Here is a 27,725-nt window from a genome sequence, read left to right as displayed (position 1 = left end):
CCGCCCCCCGTATTTATTTTGGGGAGTGAGAGAGAAGGAAAGACACAGTGAGAAGTGCCATTCCACCATCTATGCATAGTACTCTCATGCCCCAGGACGGCAGCAGAGGGTTGGGGTGGGGGGTGAGGAGAGGCGAAATGCAGCCTGAATAGTGTAGACTTTGATCCCTGCCCCCCGACACCCCCACTTTCTATTTAGGACTCTTTGGGATAAATAGCCTATGAAGGAGACTGACTGGAGATCCTAGCCTGTTGCACAGGGATCTAACTTGCTCCTGTAAAATATGCCTTGGTAATTTGTGGCATGTCTGAACCGCTCATTCATTCATTCATTCATTCATTCATGCCTGCTATGTATGGGTCAAGGTCTGGGATAGACTGTGGGGATACAGCTTAGAACTGGTGTGAAGAGGCTCACATTCTGGTGTTGAGGGGGTGGGGAAAATGGACAATCCGTAGGGGAGCCAGCAATTGGAGAAGATAACTGCGAGGATGTGGGACATCAGAGGGACTGGGTGCTGTTTTCATCCTGTGGTGTTTGCTTTTCCCAGAGCACTGCTCAGCTCTGGCTTATGGTGGTGCTGGGGATTGAACCTGGGACCCCTGGTGTCTCAGGCATGGAAATCTTTTGCAGCACTATTATGCTACCCCCTCTGCCCACTACTTCATTCTAAGTAAAAGGCAAAATGTCCATAAGAAGGGATCATTGAAATGAAGACTTGGTTGAAGAGAAGGAGCTAGACTTTGTTGGAGGTGCAGTACTTTCTAGGAGGAGGTAACGGCAAAGGCAAAGACACTGAGGCAAACATGGGTGTGACAGACCCCAGACACGGGGAGAAAGCCAGTGAGGCTGGGCACAGTGCACCTGGGCGACACCGATAGACTGGACAGGTAGATTGGGCCAGGTGCCCAGGCTGGTCTTGTGATGCTGTCTCTCTTTCGGTGGAATTGTCTTCAGCTCACTGTAAATCAGCAGAATGTAAGTTAGTGTGGGCAGGCCCAGCCCTTGGGGCCCTCCACTTTCCTCACCCAGATGATGGGGACAAGAGGTCTTTTCTGCCACAGGTGATTTCAGGGCCTCTCTGTTAAAGGGATCCCCAGAATCCTCTGTAGCAGGAACGGAGGGAGCAGCCTAGGTCACTTGTTTCAAACTGGGTCCCAACAGAGACACAATATTTTTGTTTAGTTTGTGGGATATAAATGTAAAAAAGAATTAGCCATTTCCCTAGACTATAGATATACTTTTTTCCCTTCTTCTTATCTTATTTATTTCCCACCACAGTTATCACTGGGGCTCAGTGCAGGCACTAGGAATCCACCATTCTTGGTGGCCCTGCTTTCCTTTCCTTCCTATTTTATTTGTTAGGACAGAGAGAACTTGAGACCCGAGATGCAGATAGGGAGACAGACACCTGCAGACCTGCTTCAGTGCTTCTGAAGTGTCTCCTCTGCAGGTGTGGAGCAGGGACTTGAACCCAGGTCCTTGAACTTAGTAACATGTGGACTCAACTGGGTGAGCAGCACTGTCTGGCTCTCCTCGTCTTTAAAAACAAACAAACAAACAAAAAAAAACACAACTTTTTAAGGGCGGGCTGGTTGTAAGAAAAGAAAAGTCCTCGGGGTGGCATCACGGACAGTGGACCTAACCTGGACTGGAAAGTGTGGCTGGGTTGTCTCACGTGCTCAGGTGGTCAAGTTCACACGCGCTGCGGGATGGTGGCTTCCTGGGAGGGACAGAGGCGCAACAGGTGGGGCGATCGTGTGGGCGTGTCTGTGTGCTGGGCGGGACTGCGGCGCTGTGGGCGTGGCGTGCGGCGGCGTGGGCGGGACTGCGGCGCGGTGGGCGTGGCGTGCGGCGGCGTGGGCGGGACTGCGGTGCAGTGGGCGTGGCGTGCGGCGGCGTGGGCGGGACTGCGGTGCGGTGGGCGTGGCGTGCGGCGGCGTGGGCGGGACTGCGGCGCGGTGGGCGTGGCGTGCGGCGGCGTGGGCGGGACTGCGGCGCTGTGGGCGTGGCGTGCGGCGGCGTGGGCGGGACTGCGGTGCAGTGGGCGTGGCGTGCGGCGGCGTGGGCGGGACTGCGGCGCGGTGGGCGTGGCGTGCGGCGGCGTGGGTGGGACTGCGGCGCTGTGGGCGTGGCGTGCGGCGGCGTGGGCGGGACTGCGGTGCAGTGGGCGTGGCGTGCGGCGGCGTGGGCGGGACTGCGGTGCAGTGGGCGTGGCGTGCGGCGGCGTGGGCGGGACTGCGGCGCAGTGGGCGTGGCGTGCGGCGGCGTGGGTGGGACTGCGGCGCTGTGGGCGTGGCGTGCGGCGGCGTGGGCGGGACTGCGGTGCAGTGGGCGTGGCGTGCGGCGGCGTGGGCGGGACTGCGGTGCAGTGGGCGTGGCGTGCGGCGGCGTGGGCGGGGCGGGCGCGGGGCGTGGGCGGGGCGGGCTCCCCCAGGCAGACTGGGGCGGGCGCTCGTCGTGGGTCGGCTCGCCGGGTTCCCCCAGCTCGGAGCCAGTGCTGACCGCGCCGTCCGCGCTGCGTTCCCCTCTCTGCGCAGCCCGGGCCCGACCCGGAGGACACCGCCACCCTGGCGCAGCCCCCGCCGCCACCGCCTCCGAGGCCGCAGAAGTCGCCGGGCCCGGCGAAGCTGGGCGGCGTCCCCAACCGCCGCCTGGGCAGTGTGCGCGGCGTGCCGGTGTCCTCGCCGCCCGGGCGCCGCGCCCGCCTGTCGTCCCCCGGGACCGGCCGCCTGTCCGCCGAGGCCCGGGAGGAGCTGCGGCGCCGCCTGCTGAGCCTCATCGCCGAGAACCGGGTGATGATCTTCAGCAAGAGTTACTGCCCCTACTGCACGCGGGTAGGCGGGGCTGCGGCCCGGCAGGAAGTGGGGGCGGGGGGCCGGGGGGCCGGGGGGGGGGGGGGACCGGGGGGCGGGAGACCTGGAGGGGCGGGAGACCTGGGGGGCCCAGGGGGGCGGGAGACCTGGGGGGGCGGGAGACCTGGGGGGCTCAGGGGGGCGGGAGACCTGGGGGGGCGGGAGACCTGGGGGGCCGGGAGACCTGGGGGGCTCAGGGGGGCGGGAGATCTGGGGGGGCGGGAGACCTGGGGGGGCCAGGGGGGCGGGAGACCTGGGGGGGCGGGAGACCTGGGGGGCCCAGGGGGGCGGGAGACCTGGGGGGGCGAGAGACCTGGGGGGGCTCAGGGGGGCGGGAGACCTGGGTCCCGAAGGTCCTGGGGGGTCTGGGCACCTGCAGGATGACTGACAGCAGGAGGAGGCATGGTGGGAGCTGGGCGGGGGCGCTGGGGGGATCTTTCTCCCAATTCAGGGAGCCCCTCTGGCTCGTCCTCCTTGAGTCCCTTTCTCACCAGGGCCAAGGCCTGAGTGAGACCTTTTCCGGCATGTGCAGCCCAGGAGGCTGTGGTCCTTCCTGTCAAGGGAAGGGTGACGTGAAGCCAGGAATAGGTCCCTTGGCTCAGCTCCTTGGGCACAACTTGTAGCTGACCTGGGCCAGGCTGGTGGGTTTGCATCTGGGAGATTCACAGCTTCTGCTCTCCCTCCTCCCTCTCCTCTCTCTCTCTCTCTCTCTCTCTCTCGGTGCTTTTTGGCTTATCAAGAGTTGATCTGGAGTGAGACAACATTAAAAAAAAAAAAGTTTAAGTAAGGCTACAAACTGGGAGTGGACTGAAGCTTTCAGATCCCCCTCACCCCCCTGCTAACTGGGTGGCCTTGACCAAGCTGCAGGACTCTTCCATCCCTGGTTTCCACTTTTGTAAAATGAACTTGAAGGGATGGTGTGAGGGTGTGAGGTGTGCTGGGTTACTCAGCTGTGTTGCACAGTACCTTAACTTCTTGAAAGCTAGCTAGGAATTCAGCATTACTTAAAGAACAAGTTTTAAGAGTGTTAAGAGACCAGAGCATTACTTCGGCATGTGGGGTGCCAGGGATTTAACTGGGAGCTTCAGGCACTCAAGGTATGCCCACTCTCAACATTACTTGGATGGGCATATGTGTTCTGGGTTTCTTTATTTATTCCCTTTTGTTGCCCTTGTTGTTTTATTGTTGTGGTTACTATTGTCGTTGTTGTTGGAAGGACAGAGAGAAATGGAGAGAGGAGGGGAAGACAGAGGGGCAGACAAAGACAGACACCTGCAGACCTGCTTCACTGCTTGTGAAGTGACTCCCCTGCAGGTGGGGAGCCAGGGTCTCGAACCGAGATCCTTAAGCCGGTCCTTGTGCTTTGAACCACCTGCACTTAACCTGCTGTGCTACCACCCGACTCCCGTGTTCTGGGTTTTTATAGTAACTAGTAACCTACTTGCAAAGAAACTTTTCAAAAATAGACCCTTGTGTATTTAGGGTCATCGAATATTCTTATGGTGATATTACATTTCATGAGAAAAACTGAGCTAGTAATACACAGAACATGTGAAGAAGTAGGATGTAGTTTTCGATTTATTTTTTAAGTTTACACCACACTTTATGTGGTTTCATAACCCATGCAAGTCATTCACTCGCTTTAAAGAGCAATAAAATGACTCTGGATGCCTCCTAGGGTGACCCTCCCTGATTACATACTCTTCCCACCCTGCAAGGATAGCCTCTATTCAGAATCCCTCGTTCTTCCTCACAGTTCTACCAAATACCTGCATATCCTGAAACAATATTTTGCTCCCTTTGGCCAGTTTGGGTACTTCCTATATTTCCAATAGAATCTTAAACGTTCCTAGGTATTTCCCTCCCCAATCTGTCTAGATGTCTCTGTGTGTAAGTATCTGTAGCTGTGGCTTGTTAATTTTCATTACGGTGGTGACTCATACCATTTGATGAATCACACTAAATCATTGAGTTTGCTTTTTTTTTTTTTTTTTGACATAGAAGTTTAAAAAAAGATCCTGCTGTTACAGAGTTATTTGGCTCTTAATATGCTGTACCTTTGTTGGCCTCAACCAAGAAGCAGCCCATGCTTCACCAACAGAATGGGTTTGTTTATTTGGGGGAAAGAAAAAAAAAAAAACGAGGACAATTTGCAAAGTGCAGGTTCATAGCAAGAAACACATGCACCTCCTGAGAGCTAAAACTTGTACTCTGCCAGAAAGCTTTTGCAGGGCCCCTTGCTAGGCACAGACCTCTCTTCTTTTCCTTGGTGCAGGGAAATGACATCACTGCCCGCTGAAGACTCCTGGCCTGTGGGAGCCTCTGCTGTGCTGACGATGCATGAGTGGGTGCTCTCTTCTAGCCTCGACCCCATGGAAATGGGGCTTCTGTCCACATTTTCCCCTTTCAGTCGACACGTTTCTCTGAAAAGCCATTCTGTGGTATTACGAGGGAGCTCTCACATCCCACTTTGGAAAGAAAGTGCATAGCTTGGGAACTTTTTCGATTAACAGAGAGAGATAGAACAAAGATCTCTTAGGTACTCTCATCTCAGCCTCTTTATAGCCAACAGAACCGATTCTGATATCTTGGGGAAACAAGTCTTGATAAATATAGTTATAGGAAAACTTTATCTTCAGGTCACCAGATAGTGTGCAGGACCCAGTTAAGAATTGGTGCTGTCTTTACAGGTGTCACATGAATTCAAGAGTCTTTTCCCTGATGTCTGGCTGTGCGAGGAATTCTTGTCTGTATCTGACTGGGGATGCTGACAGTGAGGCTGCGGAGAGTCTTTCTGGAGGTCCTCCCGCCCCTATAGATGAGATCTCTATAGTTTGTGGGGTGTGTTCCTTAAGGCTTTGATCACCCTGGAGCATTCCGTGAAAAGATTACTCAATCAGAGCATGATTATACTTGACAGATGTGATTAATTTCACAGCATTGGAATTTATCTCATCAAGAGGGCAGGAACTAGATGCACTGGGTATCCTGTGACTATCTCAAAGGGCGTGGGTTTATGAAGACCAGGGATTTTGAGGCTGTGATTTAGAAGGAGCAATGGCAATACTTCTTTTGGCCATGCTGTTTTGCAGGCTCTCTCCCAGCTCTCTGTTTCCATCTAAAAAAGTTAGCCTGTAGTGAAGCCCCAGTGATTCAGTGAGGAAATAAAAGAAGGTAAGGAAGAAAGAAAGAAAGAGAGAGAGAGAGAGAGAGTGGGAGAGAGAACAAAGAAAAGCAGGCAGGCAGGATGAGAGAAAGGAAGGTGTACTGTTGATGTGTTCAGCTAAACCAGGGGACTGAGAGTTTCACAACACAATGAAAATGTTGTCAAATCGGTCAGATGACACAAACTTGTCATAGGCATTCTAGAGGAGTGTCCCAGGTCAGAGAAATTCTTCTAAAAGCTCTGTGGCCCCAGCAGAGGCAGTATCATTTTCACAAGGGAAAGTCTCAGTCCCTGAGAAAATATATAGACCATGACTAAAACATCCTTCTACACTTGATACTGGGGCAACTCTATGAAACCCAGTGCTGAAACCTCACATGACCCACTAGGCAATTAAAAATGTCTAAGATCTGTATGAACAGGCTTTCCTGGCTTGTATTTTGGGCAGGTGGAACAAGGAAGGTAAGCATTTCTTATAGCCTTATAATTATTTCCCCATCAGTATTGATCCAAGATCACAGCTATGCTAGCAGTTGTGAAATGGTACTTCTTTCTGACTTTAATTTGCACTTCCGTGATGAAGTTGAGCAACTTTGTCATTTATTTATGAGTGAGAAGTTATAAAGATGTTTTGGATTTTGGAAGCTTTAAAGTGCACTTTTCACACTCACCTTCATCCTACCTGAATTTGATACTCTTGATGTGAGCAAGGGCCCAGTTACTGTTTGTTTATGACCAGCCAGCCATCCTTGTGTCGTTGGTCAGAGTCTGTCTATCCATACTTATTCTAATGGTCAGTCGTCACATGTCAGGTTCTGACATCTGTGTGGTCTTTTTCTAGGATAGCTTGTAAGCTCTCTTTCTCCATTTTTTGGAGGTCCTGGGCAATGAACCTAGGGCCTTATGCACATTCTGATTTTTTTCCCATTATTTTTATTTGAGAGAGAGAGAAAAATAGGGAGACACAGCACAGCACAGCACTCACTCCGCCACCATCCATGCAGCTTTACTCCCTGCCTCCTCCTGCCCCCCCCACGTACACACGCACACACGCACACACGCACACACGCACACACATGCTGTCTATGATACGCCTTTGTGGTGTTGAAGCTCCAGCCAGACTCATGCATGGTAACGTGAGCTGTCTCTCTCCTGGTTTCTTCTATCTCTGTTTTTAAAAGTGTGTCTTTTGAAGCTTATAAAAGGGCCAGGAGGTCAGTCTGGCCATTGCTATGTCACCAGAGCGTTGAATAATGCCAAGCGTGTGACAAGGGTTGATTGACTAGGTGAACTTAGATCTTTTTTTTTTTTTTTCCCCTCCAGGGTTATTTCTGGGCTCGGTGCCTGCACCATGAATCCACTGCTCCTGGAGGCCATTTTTCCCCCTTTTTGTTGCCCTTGTTGTTGTTGTTGTAGCCTTGTTGTGGTTATTATTATTGCCATTGTTGATGTTGTTCGTTGTTGGATAGGACAGAGAGAAATGGAGAGAGGAGGGGATGACAGAGAGGGGGAGAGAAAGACAGACACCTGCAGACCTGCTTCACCGCCCGTGAAGCGACTCCCCTGCAGGTGGAGTGAAACAGTGGGTCACAGGTCAGGCATATGAAAGGCTCTGCTGAGAATGGTTCGCGTTTGGTTTGGTTACTTCTCTCTTCTCTCGGGTGGTATCCTCCCTTTGCTCATGAATTGTTTCACTGATTTCTTTTGACTCTTAAGTTTCCTCTTTGAGCATGTTTAAGACCACTTTAAAGTCTTTATCTACCAAGTCTAAAGTTTGTACTTGTTCAGAAACATTTTTGGAAATTAGCTTATTCCCTTGGATAACGTTTTCTAGATTTGGTGGGATATGTGGTCTTTTGCTGAAAATTAGGCATTGTGAAAAACAGACGGACTGTGTGCTGAGCAAGCCCTCCACTGGTTCCGCTCCATGTGGAGACTTGGGATTCTCTCAAATCTTTTTTGGGCATTCTCCTCCTTGGAGTCTGTTTGTGTACTGTTGACACACGGGTCAAATACTCCTGTAGACTTTGCTCCCTCAGTCCCCCTGCTGCTTCTAAGAACCCTGACTGATAGGGATTTCTTCTGCCTGTCATGTCCGTCTGCCCCCAGCTGTCTGCAGGATCTCAGAAGCCACACCCACTGCTTCTTGGTGTTCTGCTTGGCCTGAGTCCCAGCCCTTTTTGGCCATCTGAACTCTGAGTGTCTGAGACTGGTTCTGTGGGCAGCTGTCCGACAGGTCAGGACACTGCATCTTCATTCTACCTTTACTGGAAGGAACCAGGCATCTGCTTCCTCCTTTCTGAGTTATCAGCGCTGGGGTTGGGGTCAGGTGAAGGGAGATAAGGGGTGGTGTAATGGGAGACTAAAGATGCCATAGCACTTGCTACTATTCCATGCCTGCATTTTCCTGATCGGACAGGAAAACTATTAGGCTGGGCTGCCTGATAGTTCTTTGACCACTTTCCAGAGCTGCTGTTCAGTTATTTTGGGATCCTCAAGCTTCTTGGATCTATAGATGACTGACTTTCATCAAAGTTGGTATTTGGGGGGATATTTCTTTGACTCCTACTTTGTTTTCTTTTTTCTGGCATTTATACTACGTATGTGTGTGTGCTGAATGGGGGCTCTCATTGTCAGAAACTGTTCATTGTTCTAATTTTTAAATTTGAACTTTATTCAGAGAGAAGAGAGCTACTACACCTCCACTCCACTCCACCAAGCATGGAGCCCCCCCCCCCCCCCCGCGTGGTGCCAGGGCTTGAACCCAGGCCCTCTCCCTCTGGGTAAGATAAGTGGACACTTGACCTGGACTAAAATGACCTCAAGGACACTATTCTGAGTGATTGCTTGGGCCTGGTTCTTTAGTTTCTTATTTAGAGAGAGAGGGGGACCCACCTACAGGGGGCGGGGGGGTTTTCACAAGTGGTGAAGCAGGGCTGCAGGTGTCTCTCTATCTCTCTTACTCTTAATCTCCCCTCCCCTCTCAATTGCTTTGTCTCTACCCAAAATAAATAAATAAATAAAGATGAGAGAGAGAGAAAGAGAGGGGGAGATAGAGAGAGGGAGAGAAAGAGAGAGGGAGATGAGGAGAGCACCACAGCACCACTCCGCCACCCTGGCTGTTCTTGCTGCATCATGGTGTTCCCGTACGGCCAGACACAGGCTGGTGGTTGCAGTCTGCTGGCTGAGCTATCTCCTGGTCCCCATTCCTTTCTTTCCTTTTTTTTTTATATGGCACCGGGGAATGAACCCAGGAAAGCACCCTGTGCTTACATGATGCCACTGATACGCTTTCACATCCATTTTTATACTTTTCATTTTTAAAAAAAAATTTTAATTGTATTTATTGGATAGAGACAGCCAGAAACTGAGAGGGAAGGGGGAGATAGAGAGAGGGAGAGAGACAGAGAGACACCTGCAGCCCTGCTTCACCACTTGTGAAGATTTCCCCCTGCAGGTGGGGACCGGGGCCTCGACCCTGGGTCCTTGCGCACTGTAACCTGTGCGCTCCACCAGGTGCGCCACCACCCGGTCCCTATACCTGTCATTTTTTAAGAAAAAGAGAAAAGAGGGTGGGAGAGACAGAGAGGAGAAACACCACAGGGTCTTGCACTACCCATGGAGTTTGCACTGGTGTCACCCACGGTGCTCCCATGTGGTGTTGGGGCTGGGACGCAAGGCCTCACGCCTGGTAGAGCACGAGCTCTCTCCCAGCTCCTGCTCGCTTATTTCTTAATAGTGAATTGACCAGATTATTTGAGGGACCTGTTTGGGGTTTGTCTCCATGTGAGATGAGGCCTCTGATGTCACTCTGGAGTGTGTGTGCGGGCACCGCGGAGGATGGGTGGCGGTGACTCTGCTGGTTTCATATCCGATGCCAAGCCGCGTGAGCACAGGCTGGTTGTCCTCAATGCCAGCAGTGCCCTGGGGTGTGAGTTGTGCCACACTCCAATCCAGATAAATCCAGGAGCTTCACAGGCTAGAATCTGGGGCTCACGCTGATTAGCCCCGTGGAAGGGCTAATGTGAGCTCTCTTTTCTGACTCTGCCAAGTCAGACAGCCTACAGTTCAGCTTCTTACCCCAGTGGAATTGCCAGCCTCCTCTTAACCCTCACCACCAATGCCTCCATTGTTTTCAGAAGCACCTTTGTTTTTCTTTTCCAGTTTCATTGAGAAATAACTGATGTACATTACAGTTGAAGGTGTACAGCTCGGTAGCTTGGCTTCCATACATTTTGAAACGATCATCACAGTTAACATCTACCAACAAACCAAGAAAAAAAAAAAAGAAAATCCGGAGAACTTTTTTCCAGGAATGGCAAAAGAACTCAACTTGAATAGTGTGCTGCTTTGCCACGCGTGTGTGACCCAGCTTCAAGCCCGGCCTCCACCACATTGAAGGAAGCTTTGGTGTTGTGATCTCTCTCTCTCTCTCTCTTTCTATATGTGTGTGTGTGTGTGTGTGTGAGTGTGTGTGTGTGAATGTGAGTGTGTGTGTGTGAGTGTGTGTGAGAGTGTGTGTGTGTGTGTGTGAATGTGAGTGAGTGTGTGTGTGAGTGTGTGTGTGTGTGTGTGAATGTGAGTGTGTGTGAGTGTGTGTGTGTGTGTGTGTGTGTGAGTTTGTGAGTGAGTGTGTGTGCATGTGTGTGTGTTGTAAGAAAGAAAACAAATGGGAGTTGGATGGTAGCGCAGCGGGTTAAGCGCAGGTGGTGCAAAGCACAAGGACTGGCATAAGGATCCTTGTTTGAGCCCCTGGCTCCCCACCTACAGAGAAGTCCCTTCACAGGCGGTGAAGCAGGTCTGCAGGTGTCTGTCTTTCTCTCCCCCTCTCTGTCTTCCCCTCCTCTCTCCATTTCTCTCTGTCCTATCCAACAACGATGACAACAATAATAACTACAACAATAAAACAAGGGCAACAAAAGATAATAAATGTAAAAAAAAAAAAAAGAAAGAAAACAAACTTTTCCTTGCAGTGAGAACTCCTAGAATTTATTCTTTTCAAAACATTTCCCAGGGGCCAGGCGGGTAGCACCAGGTTAAGTGCAAGGACCCGCTCAAGGATTCCAGGCTCCCCATTTGCAGGGGGGTCACTTCACAAGCGATGAAGCAGGTCTGCAGGTGTCTATCTTTCTCTCCCCCTCACTATCTTCCCCTCCTTTGCCAATTTATCTCTGGCCTACCCAACAGCAGCAGTCGCAACACCACCAACAATAGCAGCAGCAACAACACTGGAAAAAAAGATGGCCTCCAGGAGCAGTGGTTTGTAATGCAGGCACCAAGCCCTGATGTTGACCCTGAAGGCAAAAAAAAAAAAAAAAAAAAAAAACCAAACAAACAACAATATTTCTTGGGGCTTTTCAAGCACCAGCTTGCATGCCTGAGGCTGCAGGTTCAGTCCCCAGAGTTGAGCAGAGTTCTGGCTCTCTCTTCCCCCTCATAGTAAATAAATATATTTTTTTAAGTGAGAGTGGAGAAACAGAGCACCACTCCACCGTCCATGGCACTCTCATGCCATGCTGGGATTGAACCCAGAGTGTCACCCCTGCAAGGCAAGTGCTCTACTGCTGAGCCACTGCCTCGGTCCCTGTTTGCGTCTATGCCCATCTTCCTTCAATTCCTCCTCCCCCAGAACCTCCCTTAGAAGCAGTTGTAGACGTGCACCGTCTGTTGCAAATCCTGCCAGAGTTGGAGCTCTCTGATCTTAAAGCCCGAGCAAAATCTCTGGAGACCTCACTCCAGAGCTGAGGGTGAGAATGGCCACCCGGTCTTTGGGGCATGAAACCCTGTTTTATGAGCAAGACCCAGGGAGGGCGTGGGACATTCTGGCCTTCTTGTTTCTGTCTGGCAGTGCCCGTTTTTGTCAGGGAACAGGTACACCAAGTTCCTTGGACCCTGCATATGGCAGTGACGGCCTGGGCCTTATCAGGAGGGCTGTGAGCACTGTCGGGTCTGAAGTGGTGGCGAAGTGGGCGCAGGCTTTATAGAGTCACTCTCTGGCTGTGGCTTTGAAAACTGGAGGGAAGACGCCAGACGAGCGAACACTCCAGCTATTACTGAGACATTCCCATGGGGCTTCGAGGTGACTCAGATTCGATAGCAACCTTGGGGAGTGAGCAAGATGAACTAGTTTAGTTTAGAGGATGATTGATGCTTACTGATTCACTGGCTGGGTGGGGAGTTCATGTAGGGTACCGTGCTGTTGCAAGAGAGGGAAGCCTGAAGGTGACTCACAATCCCTGCTTTGCTGCGCTTTCCAAATGCAGATTCTGATCGGGGTCAGATGCTGTGTGTCTCCCAAGCTTCAAAGTGATGCTTGAGGGTCTCTTATGCAGCTAGTTGGCAAGAGACAAATGGTCAGTTTACTAGCCTGCTTTTCCTTCTGGGGGTCAAGGATCTTACAGTTATATCTTGAGCACATAGAGTAGCAGAGGTTCTGTGAGAAGGGGAAATATCTGTGGAATGACTCAATGACCGTTGAAAGGAAACAGTTCCTGGGACAGTAGCTTGGTGAGTAGAGCACAGGCCCTGCAGGCCTGAACCCCTGGCTTCGGTCCTAGCATTGCATGTGGCAGAGCTAAGCAGTGCTCTGGCCCCAATCTTTCTCTCTTTGAAATAAGTACATCTTAAAGAAGAAAGGGGTGGGGGTGTGGGGGTGGAGGGTGGGGAGATGGGGGCTGGGGAATAATAGTTCACCAGGTAGAGAACATACTTCACTGTGGGTGAGGACTTGGGTTCAAGCACCCAGGACCACATGGTGGCTCTATGGTATGGTATCCTCATCCTTCTTTCCCTTTCCATGTTCCTCTCTCTCTCTCTCTCTCTCTCTCTCTAAGAATCCTCTTGTTGTACAGGATAGAGGGTGAGTGGATTGGGCAGGTGCAAAGCCCCAGTCTTGGCATGTTAAATAAATAAATAAAAAGAAATAAGAAAAGAAACATGGAATGTTGTGCATTCAAACTGTCCCGAGTCGCCAAGACATTCAGGTGGACATAGAAGTTGCCTGCCTGAGTTCAGAAGGAGGATGCTAGACTGAGGAGTGACAGTGAAGCGGGAAAGAGATGATGTGAGGGATTCTGGGAAGCCACTGCAGGGGAAGGGGACAGAAAGCGCGGGCCCTAGCTCGGGTTCCCAAAGAAAATTTACCTGGGGCATCCTGCTTGACGCTGCTGGTATTTGGCACGTCTGCTGAATCTGAGAGTAAAAACACAAGTGAATTTTCCTTGACAGGTGAAAGAACTCTTTGCTTCTTTGGGAGTCGAATATAATGTGATGGAACTTGATCAGACGGGTAAGTGGAATGGTTCTTATACAACTTGTGTGGATATCTTTTTTTTTTTTAATGACTGCTTCTTGTTTGCTTTCTCTGTTCTCCTGTCTCCTCAGGCTGGGTGAACCATCTTTGTCTCCCGCAGCCATGCAGAAAATGAGCCTCCCCATGACAGATAATTTGGCGTCGTTTTTTTTTTTTCTCCTTATTTATATGTTTTCTGTATTAGGGATGGAGTGGGAGGAAAAGGCATAAGCTGTTACCTTGAATTACTTCAGGCGCTTCAGAGGTGTCTGCCAACTCTCTAGCAAAATAGATTAAGCTGCAATAAATGAGAAGAAGCCCCCCGTTTCCTGATTGTTTTCCCAGTGGGGGAGGGCGATGTTAATTTTCCCAGCTTTATACTTTGGCATTCTTGTCACCCGTGCTCCATCTGTTGTAATACTTGAACACTTGACACAGACGTGTGCTTTGCAAGGGTGGGAGAAATGGCAGTGAACAAAACAGTTACTATCTGCTTTCATGGGACCTCATCAGCTTCTTTTAGCCAGGTTGCCGTAGTCAGTCAGATGCGCTTGCATCTCTGAGAGCTTCCTAAAGACTACGCCGGGTAAGGATATTCACGCATTAAGTATCCACGGCTCAGTTTTATTTTCAAGGGTGGGGGATAAATTTTGGATAGTGATCATAAAGCTTTGCCAAGTGTGATTGTAGGAAAAATCTCTTCCATGTTATATGACATTGAAGCAAACCTTAATCTTGAGACCTGCTCTTAAAAGAGGATTCTTACCTACTTGCCTTGGCGTAGTCACTGAGTTAACTTAGATAGAAATCTAATTTAGAAGACTTTGTTTTGAAAGGGGTCAGTGGCTTAATCTTTATTCTTTAAGGTGGCCTTTGAAAGCCTGGGTGTTTCTCCCTTGAGTCATCCTTCCCTAAAGTTATCTAACACACTGACTTACATGGGTGTGCGCGTGTGAGCACTTGAGTGTCACGATGCTTCAGTTTCTCTCACGGAGCTCCGGGATTTTCCAGTGTGTTTCAGTATTTAATTTTTGTTCTTTAGACGATGGGGCCAATATTCAAGACGTGCTACTAGAGATCACTAATCAGAAGACGGTGCCCAATGTCTTTGTGAATAAAGTGCATATGGGTGGATGTGACCGAACATTCCAGGTAAAAATGGTCATGGGGGGGGGGGGGGGCGGGCGATAGCACAGCGGTTTAAGCGCACATGGCGCAAAGCGCACTGACCAGCTTAAGGATCCCGGTTTGAGCGAGCCCCCTGGCTCCCCACCTGCTGGGGGTTCGCTTCACGAGTGGTGAAGCAGGTCTGCAGGTGTCTATCTTTCTCTCCCCCTCTCTTTCTTCCCCATCTCTCTCAATTTCTCTCTGTCCTATCCAACAACAATGACAGCAGTGATAACAACAACAATAAACAACAAGGGCAACAAAAGGGGAAAAAATGGCCCCCAGGAGCAGTGGATTCGTAGTGCTGGCACCGAGCCCCAGCAATAACCCTGGAGGCAAAAAAAAGCTATTTCTGTTGGGGAAGAAGACCATGTCATCTGTATGTTAATCTGTGATTAACGTTGTTATCTAGTGACATTCTGCTTGATGAGCCCCAGAAGCTACCGCTCAGTTCACAGGTTGGGAAGTTCAGGGGTTACAGCCCCTACACACTGTCAGAAGTGCTGGTGTTATCGATCCTTAGCCAGAACACTTTGACAGGGAGATGCCGCACTATAAACTCTAGTTCCATGTTGGATGGCAGGTGCTTAGCACTGGGTTTCCCTGGGGCTGGGAATTAGCTCACTTAGTAGAGTGTACACTTGGCCATGGGTTTGAGTCCCTGGCTATCACATAGGAGCACCATGCAAAGGGGAGCTTCCCGTGTGGTGGAGTGGCGCTTGGGTGGCACCGTAGTGTGGGAGTAGGGTAGCATAATGCTTATGGTTATGCAAAGAAGTTTTCATTCCTGAGGCTCTGAAGTCCCTTTTTTTTTTTTTTTTGCCTCCCGGATTATCGCTGGGGCTCGGTGCCTCCACTAGGAATCCACTGCTCCTGGAGGCCATTTTTTTTTTTCCTATTTTATCGGCTAGAACAGAGAGAAATTGAGAGGGGAAGAGAAAGATAAGACACCTGCAGACCTGCTTCACCGCTTGCAAAGCAACCTCCCTGCAGGTGGGGAGCCAGCCAAAGTCCCAGGTTCAATCCCCCCTTACCACCATAAGCCAAAGCTGATCAGTGCTCTGGTAAAAAAATTAAAAAAAAAATCCTGTATGTACAGCCAATCCTGTGACTGTTGCTGAGAGAGGAAAAACGCTTGGGGTGGTGGTGGCTCATCAGGATTCAATCAGCTTACAAGAAACATGGGAGAGAAGGAAGCATCTGGCTTTCTGGCCATGTGTGAGAATCGGCCTCAGGGCCAAGCAGTGGGGCAAGACCCTAGTCCCCAGCTACAGGGGGAAGCTTCGGAGACAAGCTTCACAAGTGGAAGAGCAGTGCTGTGGCTGTGCCTCTCCCATCTGTATTTCACTCTATCTCTTTCAAAAGAAGAAAGGGAAGGAAAAGTTACCTGGAGCAGTGGAGTCATCAAGCAGGTGCTGAGTTCTAGTGATAACCTTGGTGGCAGAAAAGAGAAAGAAAGAAAGAAAGAAAGAAAGAAAGAAAGAAAGAAAGAAAGAAAGAAAGAAAGGGGGAGTCGGGCGGTGGCGCAGGGGGTTAAGCACCCGTGGCGCAGAGTGCAAGGACCAGCATAAGGATCCGGGTTCGAGCCTCTGGCTCCCCACCTGCAGGGGAGTCGCTTCACGGGTGGTGAAGCAGGTTTGCAGGTGTCTGTCTTTCTCTCCCCCTCTCTGTCTTCCCCTCCCCTCTGTCCTATCCAACGACAACGACATCAATAACAACAATAATAACTACAACAACAACAAAAAGACAAGGACAACAAAAGGGAAAATAAATAAATAAATAAATAAATTAATTAAAAAACTTAAAAAGAAAGAAAGGAAGGGAGAAAAAAAGGAAGGAAGGGAGGGAGGAAGAGAAAGAAGAAAAAAGAAATGATTTCAAAAATGAAGCCTCACGTCAGTGCACTGTGTTGCCGTTGTGTGGCCCAGGTTTGAGCCTGGCCAGTAGCACAGTGGAGGAAGCTTCAGCGCCGTGGTCTTGGGAAGTGCCCCCTGGCTGTTCTGTTGTCTTTGCTTGTAATATCTGAGTTGGACTAAGGAAAATGACCTTCACTTAGAGTCATAAATTAACCCATGGCCTCTTGGTCGTCTGACACAAGCTTAGCTAACAGATGACAATGAGCAAAAAATACATGTCTGCCCGACCTTCCGATGAGCTAGCACTGAGCACCACCCAGAAAGGCTGACACCCCCAACTTGAAGATACCCCTGCAGACTAAGCCTCGGGTGTGAGCGCCTGGTGTAACCCCTGCCCCCTGCTTTCCCCTGTTGATTAAACCCCAGGCACACCACAGCGGCCTGCTACAGCAGCTCCTCCAGGAAGGGTCGGGCTTTGATGGCTTTGATTACGACCTCATTGTGCTCGGTGGTGGTTCCGGTGGCCTCTCGTGTGCTCAGGTATGGAACCAAAGGGGACTCAAAGGTACTCTTCCTGCTCACGCCTGTGCTCCTCCTGCTCTTCAGCAAGGGCCATTGTAAAGCTGCACTGCAAGCTTCTTCTTGGAATGGTTGGCTTCAGGAAGAAGAAAAGACCGTATAAAGACGTGGCACAGTCTTCTCTGCTGGGGGTGTGTCAGAGAGCTGACGGTCTTTATATATAGCCTCTTTTGTAGGAAGCTGCCATTCTGGGGAAGAAAGTGATGGTCCTGGATTTTGTGGTCCCCTCACCTCTGGGCACGTCCTGGGGTAAGCCGCTACTGTCTTTGTCTTGACGCTTCTCTGCTCGCCGCCTGTCATGCTGGCTTTGTCTCATCCCCTTTAACTCTCACGACAATCTCAAGAGGTGTCACCAGTTTAATAGGTGAGGAAACAGTCTCTGAACTAGTCCAAGCCCCTCATAGCCAGCGAGCTGCGATTTGGGAAGATACTAGGAAATAATGAAAGAAAGGCTGCGAAGAAGAGCTCACAAGTAAGGCATCTGACTCGCTGTGCTCGTAGCCTCGGCTTTGAGTCCCAGCATCACACTGGGAGCTGCCAAGGCACTGGGGGAAGCACTGCTGCTGCGGTCTCTTGCTCTGTCTCTAGCTAAAGGAAATAGTGTAGTGGCCTAGAGCAGTGAAAGCACATTTACACAAGGCCCTGACATCACACACTCACACACACACACACACACACACACACACACACACAGCCCTAGCAAAGAGAACGAGAGAGAGGAAGAGCAAGAGAAACAAGAAGATTTTGCAAAAAACTCGCCGACGGCGGATGTCCAGTACCTGCCGTTTGGTGTGTGCTCTCCCGGCTGCTGTTTGCACAGTGCTGCGGGCACTGGGTGTGCTGCCTTCTCCTGGGCTTCCAGCATGTCTGTGTTTCTGACTTGATTTCTTTTTATTTTTTTTCCTCCAGGGTTATTGCTGGGCTCGTGCCTGCACCATGAATCCACCGCTCCTGGAGGCCATTTTTCCCCCTTTTTGTTGCCCTAGTTGTTGCAGCCTCGTTGCGGTTATTATTGCCATTGTTGACGTTGCTTTGTTGTTGGATAGGACAGAGAGAAATGGAGAGAGGAGGGGAAGACAGAGAGAGAGGGGAGAGAAAGATAGACCCCTGCAGACCTGCTTCACCGCCCGTGAAGCGACTCCCCTGCAGGTGGGGAGCCGGGGGCTCGAACCGGGATCCTTATGCCGGTCCTTGTGCTTTGCGCCGTGTGCTTAACCTGCTGCGCTACCGCCCAACTCCCAGTTAGAAAGTTTTGCTGGGGGCCGGGTGGTGGCACCCGGCTAAGTGCACACAGTACAAAGTGCAAAGAGCCACACGAGGACCCAGGTTTGAACCCCCACTCCCCACCTATAGGGGGGACCCTTCATGAGCAGTGAAGTAGGTCTGGAGGTGCCTTTCTTTCTTTCTTTCTATTTCTTCCTCCTCTCTCAATTCTTCTCTGTCCTATCAGATGAAAAGAAGAAGAGGGGGAGTCGGGCGGTAGTAAAGGCACGTGGTGCGAAGTGCAGGGACCGGCGTAAGGATTCCAGTTCGAGCCCCCGGCTCCCCACCTGCAGGGGAGTCGCTTCACAGGCGGTGAAGCAGGTCTGCAGGTGTCTATCTTTCTCTCCCCCTCTCTGTTTTCCCCTCCTCTCTCCATGTCTCTCTGTCCTATCCAACAACAACTACAACAATAATAACTACAACAATGAAACAAGGGCAACAAAAAGGAAAATAAGTATTAAAAAATAAATAAAAGAGTAACTTCTGCTGTGTACATTTAAAAAAAATTAAAAAAAAAAAAGAAAAGAAGAAGAGGAAAAAAGGTAGCTAGAAGCAGCGGTTCATAGCACCAGCATGGCCCCAGTGATAACCCTGGAGGCAAAAAAAACAAGTTTGCTTAGGGATTGAGTGGCAGCTCACCTGGCTGAGGGCACATATTATCAAGCCCCTGGTCTCTACTTGCAGAGGGGAAGCGTCACAAGTGGTGAAGCAGTGCTGCAGGTGTCTCTCTCTCTCCCCCTGTGTCCTCCGTCTCTCAATTTCTTTGTCTCTGTCTCATCAATAAATGAGTAATAAAAAAAGTTTTGTTAAGATTTTATGGAGTAAAACTAATCTACCTTGATTTTTCTTGTGAGATCAGGGTGGAGTGTGCACACTGTCCTTTTTTCTTTCTTTTTTATCCCTCTCTCCTCCTCATCTCACTTTGCTGTCCAGAAACACCCCACACCTCTGGACTCCCGAGAGAGACCCTGGTAAGAGTAGAACTCACGATCTCGCCCTGCACCTGTTGGGCAGGATTGTGTGTGGCTGCTTTGTATTGTTGGGACATCGAGAGTAGATATCCCAGGCAGCTTGCAGTGGCCTAGCGTTCCAGAGAGGAAAGGTTGAAACAGGGGCTCTGGACCTTGGTGTGCAGTCCAGATCTGATGAGTGCACTTCTCATCCCAGGGGCAGTCAGACTCAGTGGAAGCTTCTGTCTCCAGAAACCAGTTCAAGCGCACCTTCGGGGACCAGTGGTTACAGAGTAAAGATTAGGGCCTGGGCTGTGGTTCCTTGCCGTGCCTTCCACAGCTGAGGCCCTGGGCTCCCTCCCAGGTACCAAGTTGGAGCACCCAGGACAGAAGTGGGTGAAGCTGCCTGGAGGGTGGAGCAGTACTTTGTGGTTTCTCTCAGTGTCTCTAGAACGCAAAATAAAAATGGCTCTGGGGAGGTGACTCAGCAGGATTGCTCCTGCTTGGGTTCTGGATGCATTCCTTAGTACCTCATTAACATAAAGTTTAGGCTAACTGTTTATGTATTTGTGGTGTGTGTGTGTGTGTTCATCCCCTAACCATTCAAGGTTGCCGTTGCTACACGTCTTTTTTAATACTTATTTTTGATAGGATAGAGAAATTGGAAGGGAAAGGGAGATGGAGACACCTATAGTGTTACTGCACTGTGCATGAAGCTTCCCCTGCAGGTGGGAACCAGGGATTTGAACCTGGGTCCTCATGCATGGTACTGTATCCGCTCTACCGAGCGCACCACAACCCAGCCCTTACAGCATCATTCTGCACTTAAACCCTCACAGACAGAAAACCAGAATGACTCTTGTTCCTTCTCTCAGGTCTTGGTGGCACCTGTGTCAATGTCGGCTGCGTCCCCAAGAAACTGATGCATCAGGCAGCCCTGCTGGGACAGGCGCTGGCCGACTCAAGGAAGTTCGGCTGGGAGTACAGTCAGCAAGGTGGGTCCCAGCAGACACCACGCGCACTGGCGGGGGCAGGAGGGAAGGAAAGGCCGGCTGTTTGATTCGGGGGTTATCTGAAGCTCTCCTCCTCAGCAGGCATTGGGAGTCCTTGACTGTCTAGAAGGGAGCTGCAGCTACAGATAGTCTAGACCCTTAGCAGGAGGTTGGGGGTTCTAGTCACTATTGTCAGGTTTCAAGGAATGTAGAGCCAACAGGAAGGGTCCTTCCTACTGTAGAAGAGCCACTTCACCCCCACTTCCTCACCCCTGGAGGGTGTTTGTTTGTTTGTTTTCAGAGTTCTGCTTTCTGGCATTCTGCTTTCTGCATGTGCTGTGTCATCCAGTAGAGGAAAAAGTGTAAACTGTAATTGGTGTAAAGAATATATACCCTTCTTGATTCTTAGAGCTGTATGCACTGTGCTCGTATGTGGTTAGATATAATTCACCATTAAAAGTGAAGTTCTCGGGCTGGCAAGATAGCTCACCCGGTTAGTGCACCTGCTTTGTTTGGCATGGGCACAGTTCTGCGCTGGAGGAAACGTTGGTGTTGGGGTATCTTTCCCTTCATTCCTCTCGTCTGACTCTTCTCTCTCTCTTTTTTTTTTAATATTTATTTATTCATTTTCCCTTTGTTTTTGCCTTGTTGTTTTTTATTGTTGTAGTTATTATTGTTGTTGTTGAGGTCTTCATTGTTGGATAGGACAGAGAGAAATGGAGAGAGAAGGGGGAGACAGAGGGGGAGAGAAAGATAGACACCTGCAGACCTGCTTCACCGCCTGTGAAGCGACTCCCCTGCAGGTGGGGAGCCGGGGGCTCGAACCAGGATCCTCTCACCAGTCCTTGTGCTTTGTGCCACCTGCGCTTAACCCGCTGCGCTACCACCCGACTCCCTTCTTCTCTCTTTCTGTCTGAAAAAGTGGGCATGGAATGGTGAGACCCCGGCAGTGACAATCCAGTTAAAAGTCAAATGCTCCTTCTGCCTTCACCCTGATGATTTTTTTCCTCAGTGACGCACAACTGGGAGACCATGAGAGAAGCCATCCAGGACCACATAGGCTCTCTGAACTGGGCCTACAAGCTGTCTCTGAGGGAAAAGGGCGTGGCCTATGTCAACGCCTATGGGGAGTTTGTCGACCACCATAAAGTAAAGGTGCTGTGTGGGTGTGGGTGTGTTTTGTTTTGGTTTTTGCCTCCAGGGTTATCACTGGGGCTTGGTGCCTGCCTGCACTATGAATCCACTGCTTCTGGAGGCCATTTTCCCCATTTTTATTGGTTAGAATAGAGAGAGGAGGGGAGATAGCGGGAGAGAGAAAGATAAGACACCTGCAGCCCTGCTTTACCACTTGCAAAGCTTCCCCCCTGCAGGTGAGGGCTGGGGACTCAAACCTTGGTCCTTGTGCTTTGTAACGTGTGCTCAACCGAGTGTGCCACCACCCAGCCCCAGAATTCTGTTTTAAAGATCTCGTAATTCAAAGCTGGTTGCCTGTTGGTTTCACTGCCACCTTAAAAAGAGAACCCGTGTCTGGACTATGCAGGCAAAGCTCACACGACAAAAAGACAAAACTTTCAGCAAGCGTTCAACAATTAGAAGAGTGAAGCTATAACTAGAGCTCCAATATTTATTAGCTATAAAAGCATCATGAAATATATCGTAATTAAAAAATTAAAGGGTCATGATTCACATGTTTCATACATGTATGCTTTATGTGAGTAGCTGTATTACACACCAGGAAGAGGAGGTCATTCTGGTGAGCACGCATCTGTAACTGGGGTTGTGGAAGAGTTGGGTGTTATTCTTAACACGGAGCTGGGCGGCGTGCAGTGGTCTTGACAGGGTCTGAGGTCATTTCGTAGCCATGTGTTTTTTTTCTATAAGTTGTGAGGTGGTATATTTAGAGCTGCCACTTAGAAGCCAAAGATGAGCCAGTTATATCCACATGAAGCACAGCGGATTAGTCCTCAGGTTGTGATGTGCCTGTCACGGTTGGCTGAGTCACCCACTCGTTCCCAACCAAACCTGCGGCCTCTGTCAGCCTCTGTCATCGGTTAGGGATGCCGTGGCTCCCTGCTTGTTCTAGCCAGAAACTTCAGATCCCCCACAGCCTGTTCTTCAGGACACAACTACCCCCAGCAGGTTCCTGCCTCCAGCCAGCCCTCCCTCCATCACACTGTTTAAAGCAGCCCTTTGTGTAAACACCTCCATTTTTAGATGACTGATTTATATTTATATGAGAAAGAGACAGCGATAGATAGATAGATAGACAGACAGACAAGACAGACAGATAGATAGATAGACAGATAGATAGATAGAATGAGAATGAGAACACTGTTCAACTCTGGCCTTTGCTGTTGTCAGGGACCGAACCTGGGACCTCTGGTGCCTCAGACATGCAGTTCTGTGCTCTCATAAGGAGCCATTTCCCAAGCCTGGCCCTTTGCCTTTTTAAAAATTTTATTTTATGTATTTGTTATTGGATAAAGATAGAGAAACATGGCGGGGGGGAGGGGAGGTAGAAAGGGAGAGAGACAGAGAGATACCCACAGCCCTCATGGAATCTTCCTCCTGCAGGTGGGGACTGGGGGCTTGAACCCGGGTCCTTGTGCACTCTAGTGTGTGTGCTTAGCCAGGTGCACCACCGCCTGGCCCCGCCCTTGACTTTTTAAAATGAAAATGTACTAATGACGTACTTGGATGACAGAAAATAGTGAGCAGCCTGTCCGATGTCCTACGGTGTCTGGGAAAAAGTGAAGTCACCCACGTCTTTTCCAGGCAACCAATAGAAAAGGACAGGAATCCTATTACACTGCTGCGAACTTTGTCATAGCGACTGGTGAACGACCACGCTACTTAGGAATCCAGGGAGATAAGGAATACTGTATTACCAGGTAAGAGGAGACAGGCCACTCTGATTATAAACTGTGTTTATGTGTTTCCAACTTGCCCACCTCTTACCTAATTTCACAGATAATCTAATAGATGCCAAAGATACGTACAGCGTAAGAAGCCAGGTACCTGATGTAGTGGAGTAAAGAGAATAAGGTTAAGGGAAGCAGTAAGGTCTAATTTACGCACAAAACATGCTACCTGTTTCTAGGTAATTTCCCAAGGTGGTCTGGGAGCTGACTTCTCTACTTGTGCACGTCAAAGCAAAGAGGCCAAGCTGATGAGTGTCAGCATTTAGTGTTTGTTTAATATGAGTGAGCTGCTTGATCCGGAAGGCCATGGCTGTTCTCCATACTGAGATTAATAGGCATCTTCCTGGGACACACACACAAAGAGAACTTTGTTCAGCATGATACAGCGCCTCCCAAACTTTTTTTTTATATCTACTTCACGCACATGAAGAAATTCATTTTCCTTGAGCTGCTGGCCAGGTGGATGTGTAGGCCTGCTCACTCCATACAAACCAGGAGTGCACAACATGCTGCTTCCTGCTGTCATGCCTGTCTAGTAGCTTATTATATCTGTAGCATTGCTGGCGATCCATTGATTTGATTTCAGAACAACTGAGGAACACGTGTGTCACTCCACGGCTAATACTATCAACGACATTGGTAGGCTGGTTCTTGTAGTCTCTCCAGTGAGAGACTGCTGGACAGTGACACCTCAGCAGCTGACTTTTTTTTTTTTAACTGCCTGTGCTTTTTTTGGTCTTCTTTCTCAGCGATGACCTTTTTTCTCTGCCTTACTGCCCTGGCAAGACACTGGTCGTGGGCGCCTCCTACGTGGCCCTGGAGTGTGCGGGGTTCCTGGCTGGCCTCGGCCTAGACGTCACGGTCATGGTACGCTCTGTCCTGCTTCGAGGCTTTGACCAGGAGATGGCCGAGAAAGTGGGCGCCTACATGGAACAGCACCGGGTCAAGTTCTTAAGGAAATTTGTGCCTGTGGCGGTAAGTCCGGATGGCATTTGGAATTCCTTGGTTCCTCTCCCTTGAGTTTTTTATTTTAGCCCCTTTCCTTCATTCAACAAATTAGCCCCCTTTGTCAGTAGAGAACCTTAGAGAGCCTTAGAGACAGCGTTCCTCCCCCCCCCCATGTCTGCAGGACTCCCCATTTGTCCCTCTCTCCTGTGAGAAGAAGCAGTGACCGTCCTTCTCTCTGATTGGGTCTCCTCTTCAACCATGCTGTCCCTTCTTCCCTCCTGCCCCCTTGGTAGGAATGTCCCATTGGTGAGTCATTGTTTCTCCCTCTGTCATTCCCATCAGCATCTCTGTCTTTAGACAAGTAAGCCTTCTTTTGACTCCTCTGCTTTTCAGGCTGGCTTCCTCTTTCTCTCCCCTTTATAAAAAAAGGTCTCAGGGCTGGGCAGTGGTGCACCTGGTTAAGTGCACATGCTAGCATGCACAAGGACTTGGTTCAATCCCTAGTCCCTAACTGCAGGTTGAAAGCTTCACAAGTGGTGAAGCAGTACTGCAACTTTCTCTCTCTCTCCCTCTCTCTCTCTCCCTCTCCCCCTTTCCTCTCAATTTCTCTCTGCCCCGTCAAAATAAATAAAGTTAAAATATTTAAAATATAGCAAAGAACTCTACACATGCTCCTTCTCATTTCTTGCCTCTGTTTCACACTCGCAGCTGTCCAGCCAACTGTGTTACTCCCAGCCCTGCCCTGTCCAGGTCTGCAACTCCTCCCTCTTGTCAGAATCACCAGGCACCTCTCTGTCTTTGTCTTAAGGAGAAATTGGCTTTCTCTCATGGTTGAAACAATCTCCTTTCCCTGTGTCTGTGGGCCCACAGTGAGGCCTCTAGCCCTCCTTATTTCTCTGCACTTCTCCTGCGGGCAGTCTCCCTTCAGCCTCTTCTTCATCATCGTGCTACTAGTGGCTGTCAGGGCTAAGAGATCTCATTTCTCCTGAACCCCACAGTCGGTTATACAGCTGCCTGCCGGCCAGCTTCACCTGCATTCCTCACAGATACTTCAGAGTGGACAAGATGGAAATGAACCTCTTGCCTCTCTATCAGAATGTGTCCTCCTGCTCATCTTTCTAGCCTGTCTCCTTACTCAGCAAAAGAGACTGCGGTCTACAGGACTTAGGAAGGCAGCACTTGGAGGGTCTCCCACCAGTCCTTTTATGTCACTGATCCTGTGACTCCCGGGGCGGCCCGCCTTTCCCTGACTCTGCACAGTGAGAGACCCAGGCACAGGCGTGTACTCTGTGGCCTATGCTTTCCTCTGTCACCTGGGGATTGAATCGCTGCATTATTGATTCTCACTAGATTCAGCAGTTGGAGAAGGGTTTGCCTGGGAAGCTGAAAGTGGTAGCTAAATCCACGGAAGGTCCGGAAACCATTGAAGAAGTCTGTAACACAGTGAGTGCTCGTCTTCTGAACGTCAGCACATTTGTCCAGAGGAGGTTCACGAGAGATTGTACCCGAGGAGATGTTGAGCCTGTGAAGAGGGTGGGAAATGTGGGTGTCGTTGGGCGGGGGCCAGTTAGCGTTCGACACGGTAGACTGTGCCCATGCGGGACTGTGCAGAAACACCCCAGAACCATATTATAGCGCCCCCAACTATTGCCGGGGCTTAGCTGGGAAATTGTATGTCACACGTTTCTGCCTTTGAATGTTTTCTCAGTAAGAGTGGATTACATTTTACTAAAATAAATAACACAGTGAGGGGGTGGGGGGTACTTGCCTTGACGTACACGTGACTCAGGTCCAAGCCCCAGCACCACATGGGAGATGCTCCGGCACCAGATAATGCTCCGATGCTGCGACCTCTCTCTCCCTCTCCCTCTCCCTCTCCCTCTCCCTCTCCCTCTCCCTCTCCCTCTCCCTCTCCCTCTCCCTCTCCCTGTCTCTCCCTGTCTCTCTCTGTCTCTCTGTCTCTCTCTGTCTCTGTCTTCTCTCTCTCCCTCTCTCTGTCTCTCTGTCTCTGTCTTATCTCCCTCTCTCTCTCCCTCTCTCTGTCTCTCTGTCTCTGTCTTATCTCCCTCTCTCTGTCTCTCTGTCTCTTTGTCTCTTTCTCTCTCTCTGTGTGTCTCTCTCCCTCTCTCTCTCTCTCCCCCTCTCTCTCTGCCTCTGTCTCTCTCTGTCTCTCCCTTTCTCTCTGTGTCTCTCCCTCTCTCTCCCTCTCTCTCTCTGTCTCTGTCTCTCTCTGTCTTCTCTCTCTCTGTCTCTCTGTCTCTGTCTTCTCTCTCTCCCTCTCTCTGTCTCTTTGTCTCTTTCTCTCTCTGTGTGTGTCTCTCTCCCTCTCTCTCTCTCCCCCTCTCTCTGCCTCTGTCTCTCTCTGTCTCTCCCTTTCTCTCTGTGTCTCTCTCTCTGTCTCTCTCTCTCCCTCTCTCTCTCTGTCTCTGTCTCTCTTGCTCTTGCTGGGTTTCTACGTGACAAAGTGACCTGGAGCAGTGGAATCCCACAGGCATGGACCCCCCCCCCCCAGTTCCATACACACAAAGTAACGATGATGATGATAACAATAATGCCAGAAAAAGAAGTTTTCTTGTTCAAAAACAAACAGTGAAGTCTGCAGATGTTGTAGATATTCCATTCACACGGACTTTTGGGGGGTGATAACACCTCTTAATTTCGGCGGAGGAAGCTTCTTGTTGCTTGTTTCTCTTTAACCTGCCATGTTTATGGTCAAGCCTGGGGCCCCGCTGTGTCAGGAGTGGCCCACTCCTAGAGAATGTTTTCTGATTGGGGCAGAAACCACAGCACCGCTCTGCCGCCCATGGAGCTTCTGTTGCTTCATCTTCATTGTCCACATGGTGTGGGCGGTCTGACCCAGGGCTCCACACATGCAAGACACATGCTCCCCTGGGTTACTTCCCAGGCCCTTGGTTGTCCCATAGACTTGAACGATGAAATCACCTGAGTCCACAGTTAATTTAAGGACTGTTTCACAAGGAAGAGTGCAGGGTGTGCTACACTGCCGTAGAAAATGCTACGGATGGGTGGGGTAGATAGCATAATGGTTATGCCGAGAGACTCTCATATATGAAACTCCAAAATCCCATGTGGTCGCGCACCTGCTTGAGCGCACATGTTACTAGGCGCGAGGACCCAAGTGTGAGCCCCCAGGCCCCACCTGCAGGGGGAAAGCTTCACAAGCAGTGAAGCAGTGTTGCAGGTGTCTGTCTCTCTCCCTCTCTCCCTCCCCCTCCTCTCTCAATTTCTGGCTGTATCTATGTGATAAATAAATAAAGATAATAAAAAAATTAAATCAAAGAAAAGAGCTATAGACCAGCTCTGTGCCAGAGACCAGGAATGAAGGGTGTGTGCAGACACAGTTTTTATAAGGCCTCTTCTCAAGTTGGAACAGCCATGCCTTCCCTCTGTCCTCACATCGTCACCCCTCTGCCTGTGCTCCCATCACTCCACTCATGAGGACTCCAGTCCTTTAGGGATGGGACCCACCTTAGAAGCTTCATTTCATCTTAGTTTCCTCTCCAAAGGCCTTCACTGGAAGCAGCTCACATTCTCAGGTCCTGAGACTTTAACATATGAATTGGGGGAGGGGCTATGATTTCACACACAACTTGGGATCCTTCCGGTCCTGTGGTCCTGTGTGCATGTGAGCTGAGCGTGGTGGAACTCTTTTATCTCAGCTGTCACATTCTTGACACCAGGTGTTCATATTATTATCCTTTTTGTGTGTGAAAGCT

General features: G+C 50.1%; 1 protein-coding gene across 2 annotated transcripts in view; it reads left to right on the top strand.

The window, feature by feature from the left end:
* The first annotated feature begins 2,653 nt into the window (after positions 1-2,653).
* Positions 2,654-27,725, top strand: part of TXNRD3 (thioredoxin reductase 3) — a 35,874-nt gene continuing 10,802 nt past the window's right edge. The window contains exons 1-11 of one of the 2 annotated variants that reach the window (XM_060180264.1): positions 2,714-2,837; positions 11,651-11,768; positions 13,249-13,309; positions 14,355-14,464; positions 16,762-16,875; positions 17,091-17,163; positions 20,003-20,122; positions 21,132-21,274; positions 22,895-23,010; positions 23,790-24,015; positions 25,339-25,431. In XM_060180264.1, coding sequence (XP_060036247.1) covers positions 13,291-13,309; positions 14,355-14,464; positions 16,762-16,875; positions 17,091-17,163; positions 20,003-20,122; positions 21,132-21,274; positions 22,895-23,010; positions 23,790-24,015; positions 25,339-25,431 — 1,014 coding nt within the window. In that variant the 5' untranslated portion in view covers positions 2,714-2,837; positions 11,651-11,768; positions 13,249-13,290. Of the gene's footprint in view, positions 2,838-11,650; positions 11,769-13,248; positions 13,310-14,354; positions 14,465-16,761; positions 16,876-17,090; positions 17,164-20,002; positions 20,123-21,131; positions 21,275-22,894; positions 23,011-23,789; positions 24,016-25,338; positions 25,432-27,725 lie in introns of both variants that reach the window. The other variant, XM_060180265.1, reaches the window with a different exon arrangement.

Source organism: Erinaceus europaeus, chromosome 21 (assembly GCF_950295315.1).
Source record: "Erinaceus europaeus chromosome 21, mEriEur2.1, whole genome shotgun sequence".
NCBI classification, from domain to species: domain Eukaryota; kingdom Metazoa; phylum Chordata; class Mammalia; order Eulipotyphla; family Erinaceidae; genus Erinaceus; species Erinaceus europaeus.
This window is presented reverse-complemented; position numbering and strand designations above follow the sequence as displayed.